The sequence below is a fragment of the Mytilus edulis genome, chromosome 7, assembly GCF_963676685.1.
Source record: "Mytilus edulis chromosome 7, xbMytEdul2.2, whole genome shotgun sequence".
Lineage (NCBI taxonomy): Eukaryota > Metazoa > Mollusca > Bivalvia > Mytilida > Mytilidae > Mytilus > Mytilus edulis.
The window spans coordinates 33607638-33624722 of NC_092350.1; the positions used below are offsets into that span (position 1 = coordinate 33607638).

The 17085-nt window shown below is 32.2% G+C and overlaps 1 protein-coding gene across 1 annotated transcript; it reads right to left on the reverse strand.

Annotated features, from left to right (window-relative positions):
• Nucleotides 1-3414: 3414 nt before the first annotated feature.
• LOC139483095 (C-type mannose receptor 2-like) lies at nt 3415-14719 on the reverse strand. The gene is made up of 5 exons (XM_071267128.1): nt 13538-14719; nt 12900-12977; nt 8874-8974; nt 7952-8305; nt 3415-4752 (listed from the first exon to the last, which is right to left on the reverse strand). The coding sequence occupies exons 1-5, from the start codon at nt 14640-14642 to the stop codon at nt 3526-3528; spliced, it is 2865 nt and encodes a 954-aa protein (XP_071123229.1). The 5' UTR covers nt 14643-14719; the 3' UTR covers nt 3415-3525.
• Nucleotides 14720-17085: the final 2366 nt, after the last annotated feature.

Consider the following 17085-nt stretch of genomic DNA (forward strand, 5'->3'; position numbering starts at 1 on the left):
TCGGAAAGATAAATTGAACACACTTTCGTTTTTCGTTTTTTGTTTTTGTGAAATCAACAATGAAAAATGAAAACACTTTCATTTTTCGATTTTTGTTTTTGAAAAATCAAAAATGAAAAATGAAAATACCTTTGTTTTTCGTTTTTTGTTTTGTGAAATCAAAAACGAAAAACGAAAACACTCTTGTTTTTCATTTTGGTTTTTAAGAAATCAAAAACGAAAAATGAAAACGCTTTCGTTTTTTGTTTTTTGTTTTTGATATTTCAAAACGAAAACGAATGGACGCAGATATACACGGACCGCAAACACCTTTATATGATGTGCAAATATCCTTATATGATGTGATGCAAACATCATAATATGATGTGCAAATATACTTATATGATGTGCATATGTACTTATTTGGTGTGCAAACATCATTATTTGGTGTGCAAACATCATTATTTGGTGTGCAAACATCATTATTTGATGTGCAAACATACTAATATGATGTGCAAATATCCTTATATGATGTGAAAATGTAATAATATGATGTGCAAATGTACTTATATGAAGCGCAAGGATCCTTTTATGATGTGCAAATAGAGTTACATGATCTGCATATATACTTATATTATATGCAAATAACCTTATAAGATGTGGTTTTTCCCTTATATTTTGTACTAACATCTTTATATGAAGTGGTTGTGTCATTTTATTATGTGCATATAACCGTACGTTGTGTGGTTCGGTTACTTCATTATATGATGTCGAAATGTCATTATATGATGTGCTTTCGTCGTCGTTATGGTCAATGAACATGATAACGATTTTAAGATGAATTACGTAATAACTGATTCCGATCTGCTTCTGCGAAAGTCCTATTATTCCGGCTTAAATGTGTGACTATCGCTAGCGCAAGTGCATTCTAAAGAAAAGTGAGAGAGTGCAATTGAATAAAATTAACGTTTCCAACGTTTCGGAAAAAGATTAAGATCAATTATTACTGGAGCTATTTTAAAAAAAATATCGGTTGCGGCGAAAATATGCATGCTGTTTAGTTTCAACAAAGGCTCCTTTTTGAAGACCGTTCTTTGATCTATACTTGTTTACGTTTTACACATTGTGACTTGGATGTAGAGTTGTCTCATTGGTATTCATACTACATCTTCTTATTTCTTTTCATTGCAAAAAAAACCCAATGAACTCAAAGTCTGTTTTAAAAACATTTCATAACGAAACTTATAGGCAACAGTAGTATACCGCTGTTCGAAATTCATAAACCGATTGAGAAAAAAGCATATGCGGGCAATAAATTAAAACTGAGGGAAACACATCAAATATAATCGGAGAACTACGACACAACAGAAACACAACACTCAAATGTAACACACACAGAAACGACCTATAATATAACAATAGTAATTTTCCTGACTTGGTACAGGATATTTAAAAAAATATTGGTGGGTTGAACCTGGTGCTATTACCAGCTAAACCTCCCGCTTTTATGACAATGCTAAATATAATATTTAAATGACAACATTACATGACAGGACTACAATACAAATAAATGGGAGAACATATAGGACAGAGAAACACACGAATAATAGCTAGCTACATATTATCTACTCTTGAATAGTGATACCAGTATGATTGCTTGATTGATTTATTAATTTAATATTTAATTGATTGGTGTCAAATGCCACTTTGAAGTTAGTTTTCAACACATTATTTCGTGGCGGTGCGTTTATATTGGTGAAGGAAGCCGAAGTGCCCGAAGAGAACAACAGACTCTTGGTAGAAACACTACTAATTCTATTCAATTAAAACTTAAGTCGAGCTTACCGGCCAAGAAACTCGGCTACACGCCCCTCTCCACCCCTTTTTAAAAAAGGATAAAAGGATATTTGGGATGGACTTCAACTTGGTGCATTTCATTTGCGTGCAGTTTTTTATTATGCTTTCCTGCATTTAGTGCACAGCTTCAGTTAGATGATTATGGATGGAAGCTGGACGTCCAGGGGCAAATTATTATGCATACTCGAAGGAGAACATGTTAATGTGTTATGAATATTTAACCTGTCTTGTAGTAGACCGACATCCTAAGCCGGATTTTTTTTATAAATTATAACATGGCATTCTTCATAGTGGCCCTGGTATCGGCCCTAGACTCCCATATCAAGCCAGAGGGCCTTAGCCGGAGAGATTGCTATCGGTCGAGGGCTGATTTCTGGGTCAATATGGAAAATGACATGTAATAATATATGTATTACATATTTTCAAGATGGAGAAAAAAGAAAGCATATATAAAAAGATGTTTAATATTTTCAACAAAAATTTAAAAAAAACATTTAGATATCGATATTTGCCCCGATGGCAAATAACCAATCTTGACTTCCGACAATATTGACCATGCAAAAATGTACAAGAGTACAAAATTTTGTATACCATATAAATAGTTTTTGAGTGAAATGTTACCGGAATTCAAAGTCGAGGGCAAAATATGGATTTTTGAGGGCTTATATCGATATTTGCCCCGATGTCAAATAACCAACCTTGAATTCCGACAAAATTGACCATGCAAAAATGTACAAGAGTACAAAATTTGTAATAAGTATAGATTATAACATGAAATTTTCCATATTGTCCCTGGTATCATCCCGTGACTCCCATATTGACCCGAGGCTTTAGCCGAGGGACGATATGGGCCGAGGGATGATACCAGGGCCAATATGGATGTTATTACATATGCAAAACCCAACGTTTTCGTAACAAATTTGTGATAAAACATGATAATTCAAACGAAGACATGTCAACTTAACCTGACACATTATTCTCCTTCCGAGTCGACCAGTCTTTGGTTTTACTCCTTAATTTTGCATACGAGCTATACTAAAGCATTTTGAGCACATCTGATGTGAGGTTAAAAATTTCATAAGATCAAGTTATATCAGCCCTGAAATTTTCAAATGAATCTTATTGTCGGATTGCTACCACTAAATAGAAAAAAACACTTAGTCTAGAGCTAGATATAAAGATATTGACAAACATAAAAGCAAAGTGTTGGTTTTAAATAAGGATCTCAGTAGCTTTGTTCAGTGTTCATTGTATCGTATTATTTTCACTAAACATGCACTCCTTATGTCTGTTTGTTTTATTCACGCATCGTTGTCAATATAATGGAGTTTGAAGCGACTGTCATACAAGGGTGAGATTTAGCGCTATAAAAACAGGTTCAATCCACCATTTTCTACATAAGAAAATGCCTGTAACAAGTCCGGAATATGACAGTTGATGTCCATTCGTTTGATGTATTTGTACTTTTGATTATGCATTTGATTGGGGACTTTCCGTTTTGAACTTTCATTGGAGTTCGGTATTTTTTCGATTCTTTTTTTCTTCAATTGAATTCAAATAAAAATAACTACAACGGAATAATTTAAATTCCCCTTTAAGACATTTTTTAAAAAGCATACAAAATCTTTTCTGGTTTTGTGTATCTACACCGTCGTTCTACTATTATAGGGGTTTTAACGTTGGGACAATTCATAGTAAATGTTTTTCACAAATAAAGTGATTGGTATTATTGCAATTATCACCAGACCATATGCCTTGATCGAAAGATGATTTAATACAAAAATCATTATCTCCTTGAGGTTCTTTTCGCCAGGGGAGGTAAGTCGGATATCTGCTATCTATCCATCTGTATGACTGATTCTTAAGTTTCTGTAATCCAATCCAAAAATCAACACCTGCTGATTGCTTAGAAGTGTGACTTACTATAAAATTGTATTCCTCTTTCGAACGAATGATAACTAAATCAGCACCATTGTTCTTACAAAGGTTACGAGCTTCAGTAAAATTAGCCAGTGATAGATCAATTGAATAACAAGAATTGTTATAATATATCCAATCACCAGGCCCACATCTTGGATTTATTTGCATTTTGCATATAAAGCTGAACGACAAAAAACAATTGTTGTCATTCCACGTTCGATAGTTTGTCTCTGCGCAGTTTTCGTTATAATTGAGGTTATTCGGTTCTGATGGTCCCCAATGAGTATAATTTAAAATCGTTCTGTCACTCCAGACATACCTCCCATTGTTTTGAAAATTGCTGAGTCCCATCCACATAATTTTATAAGTCCGTGTAACATTTTTGCTTAGAAAATTGCTTTCCCTTTCATTATGAACACTTACTAGATCGGTTCCAATACTTCGACAATAGTCACGTGCCTGAAACCATGTTCGACGTTCTGGAAACTCCTTATAACAGCAATTATCAAATGTCTTCCAGTCATTTGGACATTCGACCCTTATTTCTGATATCTGGAAACCTTTGTTTTCATTGTCCTTATTTCCGCTTTCGATTGAAGGAATATGCACATTCGTGTTGTTTCGAGATTGTATTACAATGTACGTCAGCCCAGCTGTCAATGCACACGCTAATATAATGACAGTGGTAAACCCTATCCATAACTTTATACGACATTTCGATTTGTTATCAGAAATAACAGATATTTTCAATTTTACCTTGGCATCTCTACATGTTTGATATGCATCTGGATCTGTTTGAGGTTCAAAATATGAGTGGTGCGATACAGAAGGTTTCAAATCGTCATATTTTCGAGAATTGTCTGAAATGGGAGCAAGGTGTGTATATCCATGCTCGTCAATAGGTTCTTCGTATGTATTATATTCGTCATTTCTTTTACAATCCATTATAAACGCTTTTTTGTTTTTAAATGACTGCCTTTCATCACACACTTTTATTCACAAAGTCACGTTGTATCATGCGCAAAGGATGATAAAATGCATGACTAGTGTAAAAACCCATATTTCATCAGTCAATAAAAACGACAATTAATTATGTCCGTTATAATATTGTTTATACTTAATTAAATTATCTGACCTATCACTTATACAAAATATTACACTTGTAATGCTATTTTCATTTTATTAGTTTTTAAATGTTTCCTTTTCGTTGTTATTATAAGCAGGCAATAATCTGATTTAAACCCTTCACTTTCAAGTATTTACTCCTTGACCTTTTCGGACTCAAACCCACCTACAATTGAGTCTCGTATGTTCAATCTTAATTTTTTCTTAGGAAATTTGTAAATATTCGTTTAAGTAATTTGTTGTCTTTTTTTCCATTACGACACTGTTGTTTATATTCTACAACCCTTGATTTTTTTAGTTTGATTGTTTTATTACGTTCTCTGTCTAGCATGTATTTCAAGCATTGATATGGTTAGCGTTCAAGTCTATTCGTTGTAAGGTTTTCAGCGCCTAATCATTCCGTTGATATTAGTTGAAATATGTAGGTTCCTTCGTTCAGTCACATTGCATCTGATTGTGGTCACTAAATGAGAAATCATTAATTCCTCATATGTGTATTTTGTATAATCATTGTAATTAAGATAACACTAATGCATTCAAAAAGTAATGTAAAATGTATGTTCTATACGCTGTACTGTTCGGAATAAAAAAAAACTATATTGATTAGTAAATATTTACGAAAAGTTATCATTGAAATGTTCAAATACTAAGTACTACTACATGTATTTCACATGTTTCATATTAAGTAAAGGGTTCTAGTGATATCCTTTTACATTTCTACAACACGGTTTTCGTTTCTGCAGTTCCAATTTGCATACATAATTGATTTTGATACTTTATCTAATCAGAAATCAAAGGTACCAGGCTTATAATTTCATACGTCAGACGCGAGTTTCGTCTACATATCACTCATCAGTGAGGCTCAGATCAAACAAGTTTAAAGTTGAATGGCATCGAGGACCCAAAATTCCTAAAAGTTGTACCTAATATGGTATCTTAATTCGGCTCATTAATACAAAAGATTTTGTTCGTGTGATTACTTTTATCTATAGTCTTTTGTATGTCTGATTTATAATACATCTATTATATTGATATATATATTTGTATATACGCTATTGCAGGTGAATTCTTGATTGAGAATATTTTTAATTGTGTACGTCATTGCAACCCACTAGCTGAATTCGGGATAAAACACGTTCGTTTTAAGTTCTGCTATTAATCTCTTTTACTTCACAAAAAAGAAATATATGAAATGTCATGACTATGTGTGGTCTATTACTAATTCGAGCAGGTATGCATATGCTGTCTCCAAACATCAGAATTACTCAAATCAGAAATGCGAATATCCTATTGGTAGTTAGACCTCACCATTTTGTTTTATACACGTGTTTATGTGTTTGGCTTTGAGCGTTCCTGATGAAGGTGAATCCAGAAAGGCGATTCGGACGCAACAAATTATTAAACGTGTTGTTTTCAATTTCTTATATCAACAGAAATTTTAAACGCCTAACAACAAAATTATTTCACAGTAAATTAATAAACTGCAGTTCTTTTTTTTCTAAAACAATTAATGCATCTTTATTGCACTAAATGCTGTTTAACAATTTACTTAGCTTTACATTGCTCCATGATGAAGGCCGTACCTTGACCAATAACGGTTTACTGTTAACTGTCTACTGATGTTGGTAACTGTTACTGTTACTTGGATGGAGAGTTGTCCCATTAAAACTCATGCCACATCTTCCTATATATATTATCATTGTTCTTCATGAAATACACACAGTAGCGTAAAATTAAAATTACGAATAAATATATGACATTTGAAGTTGTGTGTTGAACTAAAAAGACATTAGTATGTTCGGCAACTGAAATCTTTATGGCATAATTCAAAGTTATATAAAGAGTTAAAAAAATTCCAAAGGTATGCAGGGACTACATAAACAAGAGGTCGAAGAACGACTACACTAAAAAACTATCTTAATGCTTTATACGACTCAGGTTATAATATTTGTACTTTAATGACTAATGTGACGATACGGTTTTATCCAGCACTTCAGATTACAATTTTCATTTCCGTAATTACGTCCATAAAACAATACAGGCGTAGCTCAGATCAGACCATATTATTTAACGAATGTTAAATCATTTATATTGAATAGTATTGCTGAGATGATATTTTTCGTTAGTAACAACGATTAAGTAGTGACATGAATAAGACTGCGCTCCTTTTCTACAAAAGTGTATTTGTAGTTACCCTGCAATTTTACGACGTGAAAACCAAACTATTTTTTCAATCATCTGAATTTTACAGAACGAGGATATAGTTTTAACCCATTTTAAAATTCTTCGTTCTAGTTTGCGTATCAATAAGCCTTTCTAAAGAATAAACCTAATCTAATTTACAGACACTTTAAGGAAGGTCGGTTTGAGCGAACTAATGCCTCCGATTTGTTACCTTGCAATTATTAATCTAATTAACAAATGTATGTTTATAAATCAACCTTAATTTTCGTATAATGTACAATGTATCATACCTATGTATATATAGACTTCTTAATATCTTAGCTATTTCTATTGTTCATTCGCTGTCTCTGCGACGTATATACCTCAGCTCTATATATGTATTTCACTTCCCAGAACCTAAAGCCAATGACGAACGAAGGTTTTATTGAATTTTAGTTTATCAGTCAAGATTGCTGTTATGTTCTCTGCAATGTACTCTCAAACCAATATCAATATATTTAAGATTATATATATTGTTAACACGCTTTATAGTCACTAAAATGTTTAAAGAAGCGTTTGATGGTTTAATTATGTATGGAACACCTGTGAATGTAATGATTGGTAAGGCCCACAGGCATTTTTAATCTTATTAGAAATTCACTCGTTTTATCGGTTTATTATTGTGTTTGTTTGTAACATAAATATAAATTAATAATAAACAATTCATTCAAAATTAGAAACCATATGCATACAGTTTTGTTATAAAGTGTATCGCAAAAGTAGAAACATATATAAAAAGAACATTTAATATGCTATTGAGGCAGAAACTAAAAACAAATAAAGCAAAAACATATAATTCGAACCATGCATGCGCCTGCCTTACACAATTGACAAATTACTCATTTCAAACTAATCGTTTCTCGCAAACAACCCGATTTTGATTCCTGCAACTATCACCATACCAATTTCTATACATGGTATATGAGTTGACACATACATTATTATTTGCTCTGGGTTCATCTATCCCCCAGGCGAGGTACGTAGGATAACTGCCATCTATCCAGCTGTATGTCTGATTCCTGTGTTTCTGTAATCCAATCCAAAAATCAGCACCTTGGTGTTTTGTAGTTTGACTTATTATAAAATTGTATTCCTCTTTAGACCCAATCATAACTAAATCTGAACCATTTTTCTTACAAAATGTACGGGCTTCTGTAAAATCAACATCAAGTAATGTATTAATTGAATAACAAGAATTCTTTTAATATAACAAATCCCCAGGCCCAAATCTTTGATAAATTTCGTTTTGCATATAAACCTCAACGACATAAAACAATTGTTGTCATTTCACTTTTGAGAGTCAGGTTTCAAAAGTTGGGCGCAGTTTTCGTTATTATTGAAGTTATTCGTTTCTGATTCTCCCCAATCAGTAAATTTAAAAATTGTTCCGTCACTCCAGACATATTTCTCATTGTTATATCCACGGAGATGTCTGTGTAAAATTTGTTATTAGAAAATTATTTTCCTTTTCCTTATGAACACTAACTAGATCAGTCACGTGCCTGAAACCATGTTCGACGTTCTGGAAATTCTTTATAACACCAATTATCGAACGTCTTCCAATCACTTGGACATTCTGTCCAAATATTTGATATCCGAAAACCTACATTTTTAGATATATCACATACTTCTGTATTGTAGCGAGATTGAATCACAATGTATGTTAGCCCAGCTACTAATCCTATTATGATAACAGTAGTGAACGCTATCCATATTCTTATGAAACACTTTGCTTTTTTATCATGAACATTAGACACATCCAATCTTACTTTCACATCTTTTTTCACATATGGTTGAGGGTTTGGTTGAGGTTCAGAATATGAGTGATGCGAGTCTGATTGCTTTAAGTCGTCATACTTTTGAACATTATCTGAAATTGAAGCAAGTTGTGTATATCCTCTTTCATTAGTAGGTTCGTCGTAAATATGATTACTAGTTTTCATTATATTTCAATTACTTTTCATAAAACCTGGCTATATCGTCTCCCATGAATATTTACCTTTATAAAGAAACAACACGATATTAATCATGCAGATGCACTTTAACATTTTTGTATAGATATAACTGAGGATGAATGCCTCGAGCGATTAAGTGTACTTAAAAATAGCAAATATGAAAGACGGGATTTTTAGAAATCAACAAATCTACATATATTTCAGTGTATGACAATGTCCGGAAATCAACTTAATCTCATACCTATCCAATATAAATAAAATAGAGTTGAGTTTTTTGTTTTCTTATTTAAATTGTTTTTAGTTAACTGGGATGTAACCCTATTCATATCATATTTATTCGCCATTTTACAATTGGTAAAACGGTACTAATTCATTTTCCCAGCATTCGGGTGGCCTTTTGTGTACCCAAGGCAGGTGAAGGAATTCAAGTTTGGAGCGTTGTGATTGGCTGTAAGGGTACAATATTTTTTTAATAAATATCTGCAGTGTGTTTTTTTACAATATACATTTTAAAACCTTTTAAAATATTTTCTAGAGAATTATTCGAAAAGGCTTCCAAAATTTATAAATTTAATTGTAAATTAAAGGTGGGCATGGATAACATGAACAAGATCCGTTGGAAATTGGACATGATACTATTTGGCTTCAATTTTCAAAATAGAATAATAAAGTACTAACACAACACATAACTATTTATCCAGGATTTTATTATAAAAAGCGGTAAATTTAGAAAATGTTAGTATTGTCGCCTATGGCAGAATAAATAGTACTGTTTTCCCAAAACATTCATCGTCTGATTCTAATTTACGGTGAGGATAAGTGGAATGAATAAGTTGTATGCTTACAAAAAAACACGTCATGTTTATTGCTTTATGAGCCTGTTTTTGTAATTGAGATTTGTGTACGGATCATAACAAAAACACTCTTCCTAAGTACTTGTGTAAATATGAAAAATGATGTCCATCAGAAACCTCCCTCCGTCTGCGTAAAAAAGGCTACATCGCAACGTTAAAAAACATTGTGTCCATTATGAAATATACATTATGGATGTTTTGTTTGTTATAAAAGCAATTAGTTTGCATTAGGATTCGACATTTGACATCGATATGCAGTTAAACACACGAGTAACACGACAGGTTCCACATGTGGTGCAGTATCTGTTTCCCGATCCGGAGCACCTATAAGTTCATTTTTTGGTGGAATTTGTGTAGCTTAGTTTTTTATGTTGCTTGTTGTGTACTTTTATTTGTCTTTTTCTTTTTTAACCATTGCGTTGTCAGTTTATTTTGACTGTCTCTGTGGTATCTTTCGCCCCTCTTTATATCAACTACTAATAATCTGTATCTCTGTATACAAAAAGTTTAACAAAATATATAGGCCTTCAAGTTACATTCAAAAAGAGGAAGTTCATACAGTTGATACAATCAAGAAATAATCCGACGACAACGGCTGTTACAACATTATTGTTTGTGTTAATAGCTAGCTTAACCTGTTATTTGTATGACAGTTTATCATAGTTCCGTTATATGGATAACACATACTGTGTACAGTTTCTAAAATTCATCTTTATACTCTTTCTGAAAAAATGTCAATTCTCAATGATCAATATCGCTATCAGCTTTACAATATTGACAGGTTTATCGATTGTATTTCTTTAATTAGTTACTCCTCTCTTTCTTCTTAAAACAGATATGGGTTGGGTTTTTGTATGTTCTGGTTGTGTGCAAGTCTTTTCAGTGTCATGCGTTAGCATAACAAAATTATGAGCTTTATATCAATTTGCCATTGAATTATCTATTGTAAAATTCTTCAACCATCAGTTTATTAACTGCATACAATCTAGTGGTAACAGTATTCTTCTTTTTTTCTGATTCCGATCATAAATTTCTTGATATATGTAGACAAAGGCGTTATTGAACCAGAGTTTCAAAATGTTAAGGATCTTTGCTACTCTGTTTCAAAATTTAAAAAAAACTTTTTAAAAGACTGTAATAAATTGATAGTATATAAATGAAGGAACTAGAAAAGCAGAAAAAATGAAGGGTTCGTATGCTTGTTTTGAGATATAAACCATTGAAAATTTGTCGGGAACTGTCTCTTTATAGATTTTTCATATATTCAATATTGGCCCCTTTCTTGTTGAAAAAAATCCTATAAAAACAAAATGACAAAGATTATATAAGATTTTCCAAAACGTTTTTTTAAACAATATAAATGAATATTTTGAAAAGAAAAGTAAGGATACGCGGGAACATTTTTAATAGACACTAGCATGGATACAACTAGAGGATTCCGAATATCTGATAAAAAGTCAAAGCAATAGTAAAAGGTCCTTTAAGCTGTAGTCGTTCTTTATAGTTGTTTATTGAAGCCATCTTGATTTGGTTGAATTTCTATCAGTAGTTTCACTTGTCTTACCCACAATCATTTTTTTCCTTCAATAATGATATAATAGAATGCACCTTATCGTCGAATTGTTTCTTGCAAGTTGTAAAATGTCGGTTCCACAAATGGAATACAAAATACTGATACTTCAGAAATACCTACATTCATGCCATTTTTCAAGGGAAATCATGGTGTATAGTTGTACGTTGAATGTTGTATGTCTTTCTGATATTTTTTAGTTTTGTTCGAAGTCTATATCAGCTGTTCTCCTATACCATTATTTGAAAATCTTATCCTGTTATTTCTGTTTGTTTTGTTCACACATCGTTGTCCATATAATGGAATTTACTGAGACTGTCGTACAAGTGAGAGGTTTAAGCTATAAAACCAGGTTTAACAACATTTCTTACCTTAGAAAAAGCCTGTACCAAGTCAGGAATTAATAAGACAGTTGTTGTCCAATCGTTGTATGTCTTTGAGCTTTTGATTTATCCATTTGATAAGGGACTTTCCGTTTTGAATTTTCCTCGGAGTCCAGTATTTCTGTGATTTTACTTTTTCCGGACGGTTTTAGATTTATTCTTGAAGATCTGTCTCTGACAAAGGGTTCATCTCGAACAACATTATTTTGTAAATTTGCCTTTGGTTTTTCTATTTGTTCTCTTACGACTAGTGTGACAATCAAGATTTAATCAACATTTCAAATAACAAATGCACAGCCTTTGTTAGTCTTGTATGATTTTTAATTTTTGTTTCTTGAGTGTAATTGGGAGTTTAGAATGACTTCCATTATCACTGAACGAATATACATTTTTGTTTAGTGGCTAGCTGAAGGACGCCTCCGGGTGCGTTAGTTTCTCGCTATATTGAAGACCCATTGTGGTCTTCGACTGCTGTCTGTTCTATGGTCGGGTTGTTGTCGCTTTGACACGTTCCCCATACATTTCCTTTCTCAATTTTATGATAAACCATGATCAGTCTACCAACTTAATACCATATAGCGGGTTATTTTCGTGGGTGTTAAATTTCGCAATTTTCATTAAATAAGGTATACGAAATACTTTGCGTTTATTATTTTTGCGGATTCAAAATTTTTATCAATACCTTTGCATGAACACTTTTAAATCGGTGGAATTTATTTTATCGACTTTGTTGTATCCGCGAATCTAAGCGAAAATGTACGCCCCGCGAAAATAACCCGCTATACGGTATCATGTAGTACAAGCATGTGTTTGATCATTCAGGTTGCCTATGAACATCTCTATTTAATCTATTGGTTCCAGGAATATTTTTAAGAAAAAAATTTACCTTCCTTTCATGTAAAACGTGTATCTTAACCGATCCTTCTTATTTTTTGTTTTCCTTGAGCGCGTTAAATCATTGTTATTTTGTTATTTTGCATTGAATACTAAAGATGTTTTTGTTCGTTTGTAGAGTAGTTACTTCGTCACTAACACATAAAAGAATTAGCGGCAAAACGCATAAAATATCCTACAGTACAACCGATATCATTTATCACTAACCCAAACTCCCCTGAAAATATAAAACATACTAACATATACTAACAAACAACAGCATATGTGGTTCAGTTAACCTTGCTAGGTACACGCCCATTAGTATATGGCTAAATTCATATAATCCTTGGGTTTTATCATAACTCGGATTTATGATTGTACAATAATGATGGTTAATTCATAGTGCCAAATCAACTTTATCGGGTAGAAGATACAGGCAAAAAACACAGCTTCCACGCTTATCAGTGAGTTCGACAATACATTGGTTCATATACAAAAGGAATAATTGTTGTTATGCACAGTTGTGGTGAATTATTTAAAAGTTTCGATGCGTTCTTTATCTACTATACATTACATCTAGAGAAATACTTTGCGTTCAAATTTTTGCATTGTATTATTTTAGCAACTATTCGTCCCATTGATACTCAATGAAATATTGAAGGGTCTTCGTTCAGTAAAATTTCATCATCTTGTGATCACTTGGCGAGAACTAATCTTATGGTTTCAAGTAAAAAAACATGAATAAATCAGTGAAAATTATTTTTGATTTTCAAAACTTTTTACAAATGTTCAGTTTTTAGACTAGTAATCGTTTCTCGCAAACAACCCGATTTTGATTGCTGCAACTATCACCATACCAATTTCCATACATGCTAGATGATTTGACACATAAATTATTATCTGCTTTGGGTTCATCTATCCCCCAGGCGAGGTACGTAGGATGACTGCCATCTATCCATATGTATGTCTGATTCCTTTGTTTCTGTAATCCAATCCAAAAATCAGCACCTTGATGTTTAGTAGTTTGACTTATTATAAAATTATATTCCTCTTTAGACCCAATGATAACTAAATCTGAACCATTGTTCCGACAAAATGAACGGGCATCAGTAAAATCGAAATCAAGTAATGTATTAAATGAATAACAAGAATCCTTGTAATATATCCACACACCAGGCCCACATCTTGGATAAACTTGCATTTTGCAAATAAATCTCAACGACATAAAACAGTTGTTGTCATTCCACTTCTTAGGGTAAACATTGAAAAGGTGTGTACAGTTCTCGTTATTATTGAAGTTATTCGGTTCGTTATTTCTCCAGTCAGTATAATTCAAAATTGTTCCATCACTCCAGACAAACTTCCCATTATTTTGATAATTGCTGAGTCCTATCCACTGAAACGTCTGTGTAAAATAATTTATCAGAAAACTGGTTTCCCTTTCAGTATGAACACTAACAAGATCAGTTCCAATGCTTCGACAATGATCAGCAGCCTGAAACCATGTTCGCCGTTCTGGGAATTCTTTATAACACCTATTATCAAAAGTTTGCCAATCATTTGGACATTCTGCCCTAGTTTCTGATATTCGAAAGCCTGCATTTCCGCTATCGTAAGCTTTAGTACATTCTTCTGTATTATAACGAAACCTAATCACAATGTACGTTAGCCCAGCTACTAATCCTATGATAATAACAGTTGTGAATGCTATCCAAAATTTGATTTTAACATCTTTGCATACATGATGTGGTTTAGGATCTGGTTGAGGTTCAAAATATGAGTGATGCGAGCCTGGTCGTTTTAAGTCATCATACTTTCGATAATCATTAGAAATGGATGAAAGTTGTGTGTATACTTTTTCTTCAGCTGGTTCATCGTATGTGTGATCATTAGCATTCATCATAGTTCAAGTTTTACTATCAATAAAATGTAGATATATTTATAATATTTATCAATAAAAAGAAGTATCCTTTATAAAGTACCAAAGTGTTTCACGGCCGGATACACATTTACATATTTGTACTGTCATGATAACTGGGGAATACTGGATTTATGAATCATATCAAACTACGTTTTTCTTTTGCGTGACAACGTCAGGAAATCAAATACAACTAATACTTGACAAAGATATATGACTTATCCCTAGTAAATTAATGTATTTGTAATGTATTTGATTTTTGCTATTTTCCAAATTAAACGTTTTGTCTGTTAAACGCGAGGTACTCCTATTTTAACCCTGTTTAATCATAGAACAATAATTTTATAAGTCATGTACTATGATTGAACAGTCGGGTGTCTGTGATTAGTTTTATCAAGTATCGAAATAGAAACAGTTTCACAACTTAATTAGTTTTTATTTATAGAAAAAGATGACTGGTCGGTTGATTAATTTGTGACTGCTAAACGTTGCGTCAGCACAAAACACCTTTTCCTTGCTTTGTTCCTCTTTATAGAAATGGAGTTGCTTTGGTTTTGAATTTTTCATTATGGTCTTAGTTATTTGAAGTCTATTGCAGTTGCAGCGATCGATGCACGAGAATGTGAATTTAATTTTGTTATTGAAATTTGTATTAATTATTTCCTTTAAATTCGTTTTTATCTTTTTTATAATTTTTTATATTTGTATTTATTTTGTTTTCATTTTCTTATGTGCGATGGGGACGCTGAAGTGCGATGGTCTGTACCAATGTACAACGGTCCCACGCTGATGTTCGATTGTCTATAAATGAAATCAAATCCTATCATTTTATTGGTGTAAAATCCACATTTTGAATTGTTACTTAGACAAACATGACAATATTTACAAATTTTTTAGATTTAAACAACATTCATATTCTATAAGACTATATTTAGATGTTTTGGAGGAGGTGGTACTTTTGGCAATTTGAAAGTACAAGAACAATATTCAAAATGCAATTGTTATAAAATATAACATAACAAATACCATATGAAAAAAAGTCATAACTTTGTTACATTAATTAGTTTTTCTCATCAGCTAAGCTATTTCTTAAAACATATAAATCATAAACTCCGATGACAATAATTTCAGTTATGTCATACTCATTAAATGTAAAACATAAATGTGAATTTTTCCTCATCAGACATTTAAGTGAAATATGGAACTCTACTCTTTACTTCTTAAAAATAATTTTGCAAACATTTTTTCTACAATTTCATCTTTTACCTCCTTTTTACAGCGGGACATAATCTTAAGACGTGTGACAGCAAGTTTAAAATTTACAGATGTTCAATTATTTTTATCGCTTGATGTTTTTATTAGTTATTATTTTAAAAATACTAAACATTCAATATATTCTCCAGTTGCAGAAAACAATATCGGTTATCTGTCTTATCTCTTGTTCTTATTTAAGTTGTCGTATCCATGTGTTGCTTTTTTTGTTTCGTTCTGACTTAAGTATTTACATTTCTGACAAGTACAACATTTTTTCAGTCATTGATGTTTTTAGGAAAATAGTTTTTTTGCGTCAATTTCTAAACAATTGTATGAACGACTACTTTTTTCGTCTAGGTTATTTACAAAGCTCCATATAATGTACACACCGACGTCACTCTGCGGACTTCAAATGATATGACTATTCATCTTGACTGTTTTTAATTAAACAGGTTATGCTCTCTATAAGGTATATAAAAATCGAAAAGCTCCTTCTTAAAAAACTTCTACAACAAATATGAGATACATTGAAAATATAATTGATGTAATCCGTCGCACTTCAGCGTAACCACTATCGCAGTTCGGCGTAACTATTAACAAGATAGCTTGACAATGCTACCATCGCTCTTTAGCATTAAACAATTTAACATCAGCGAGACCATCGCTGTTTGGAGTTACATTGCTGTTTAGGGTACTACATACATATTAAATATCTTATATTTTTCATTAATTTTGAATTTTTTCCATGGATTTATTTTATTATTATCTTAATTGAAATTACTTCATCACTCGTTCTGGGTCTGTTTACATAACAGGTTTGAGGTTTTGCGCGGAGATGCTTCTAACACACATTGAGTCTTTAATTACCTGCTTTGATTGAAAGAAACACGGCACACAAACATTTATTTAAGACGGAGTTTGAATTCGAATTATAACAACTTTTATTTGAATAATGCGTCTCAGATTATTATAGTTGTTTTATTATACATAGAGTGACTATCAGGATTTTGTCAACATTTCAAATTATAAGTATTTCCGTGACAACGTCCGGACTAAAAATACTGACGTATATAACCTATCTCACATGATATTGATAAATATACTTAATATAGATTGGACCGTTGGTTTTCCCGTTTGAATGGTTTTACACAAGTAATTATTGGGGCCCTTTATA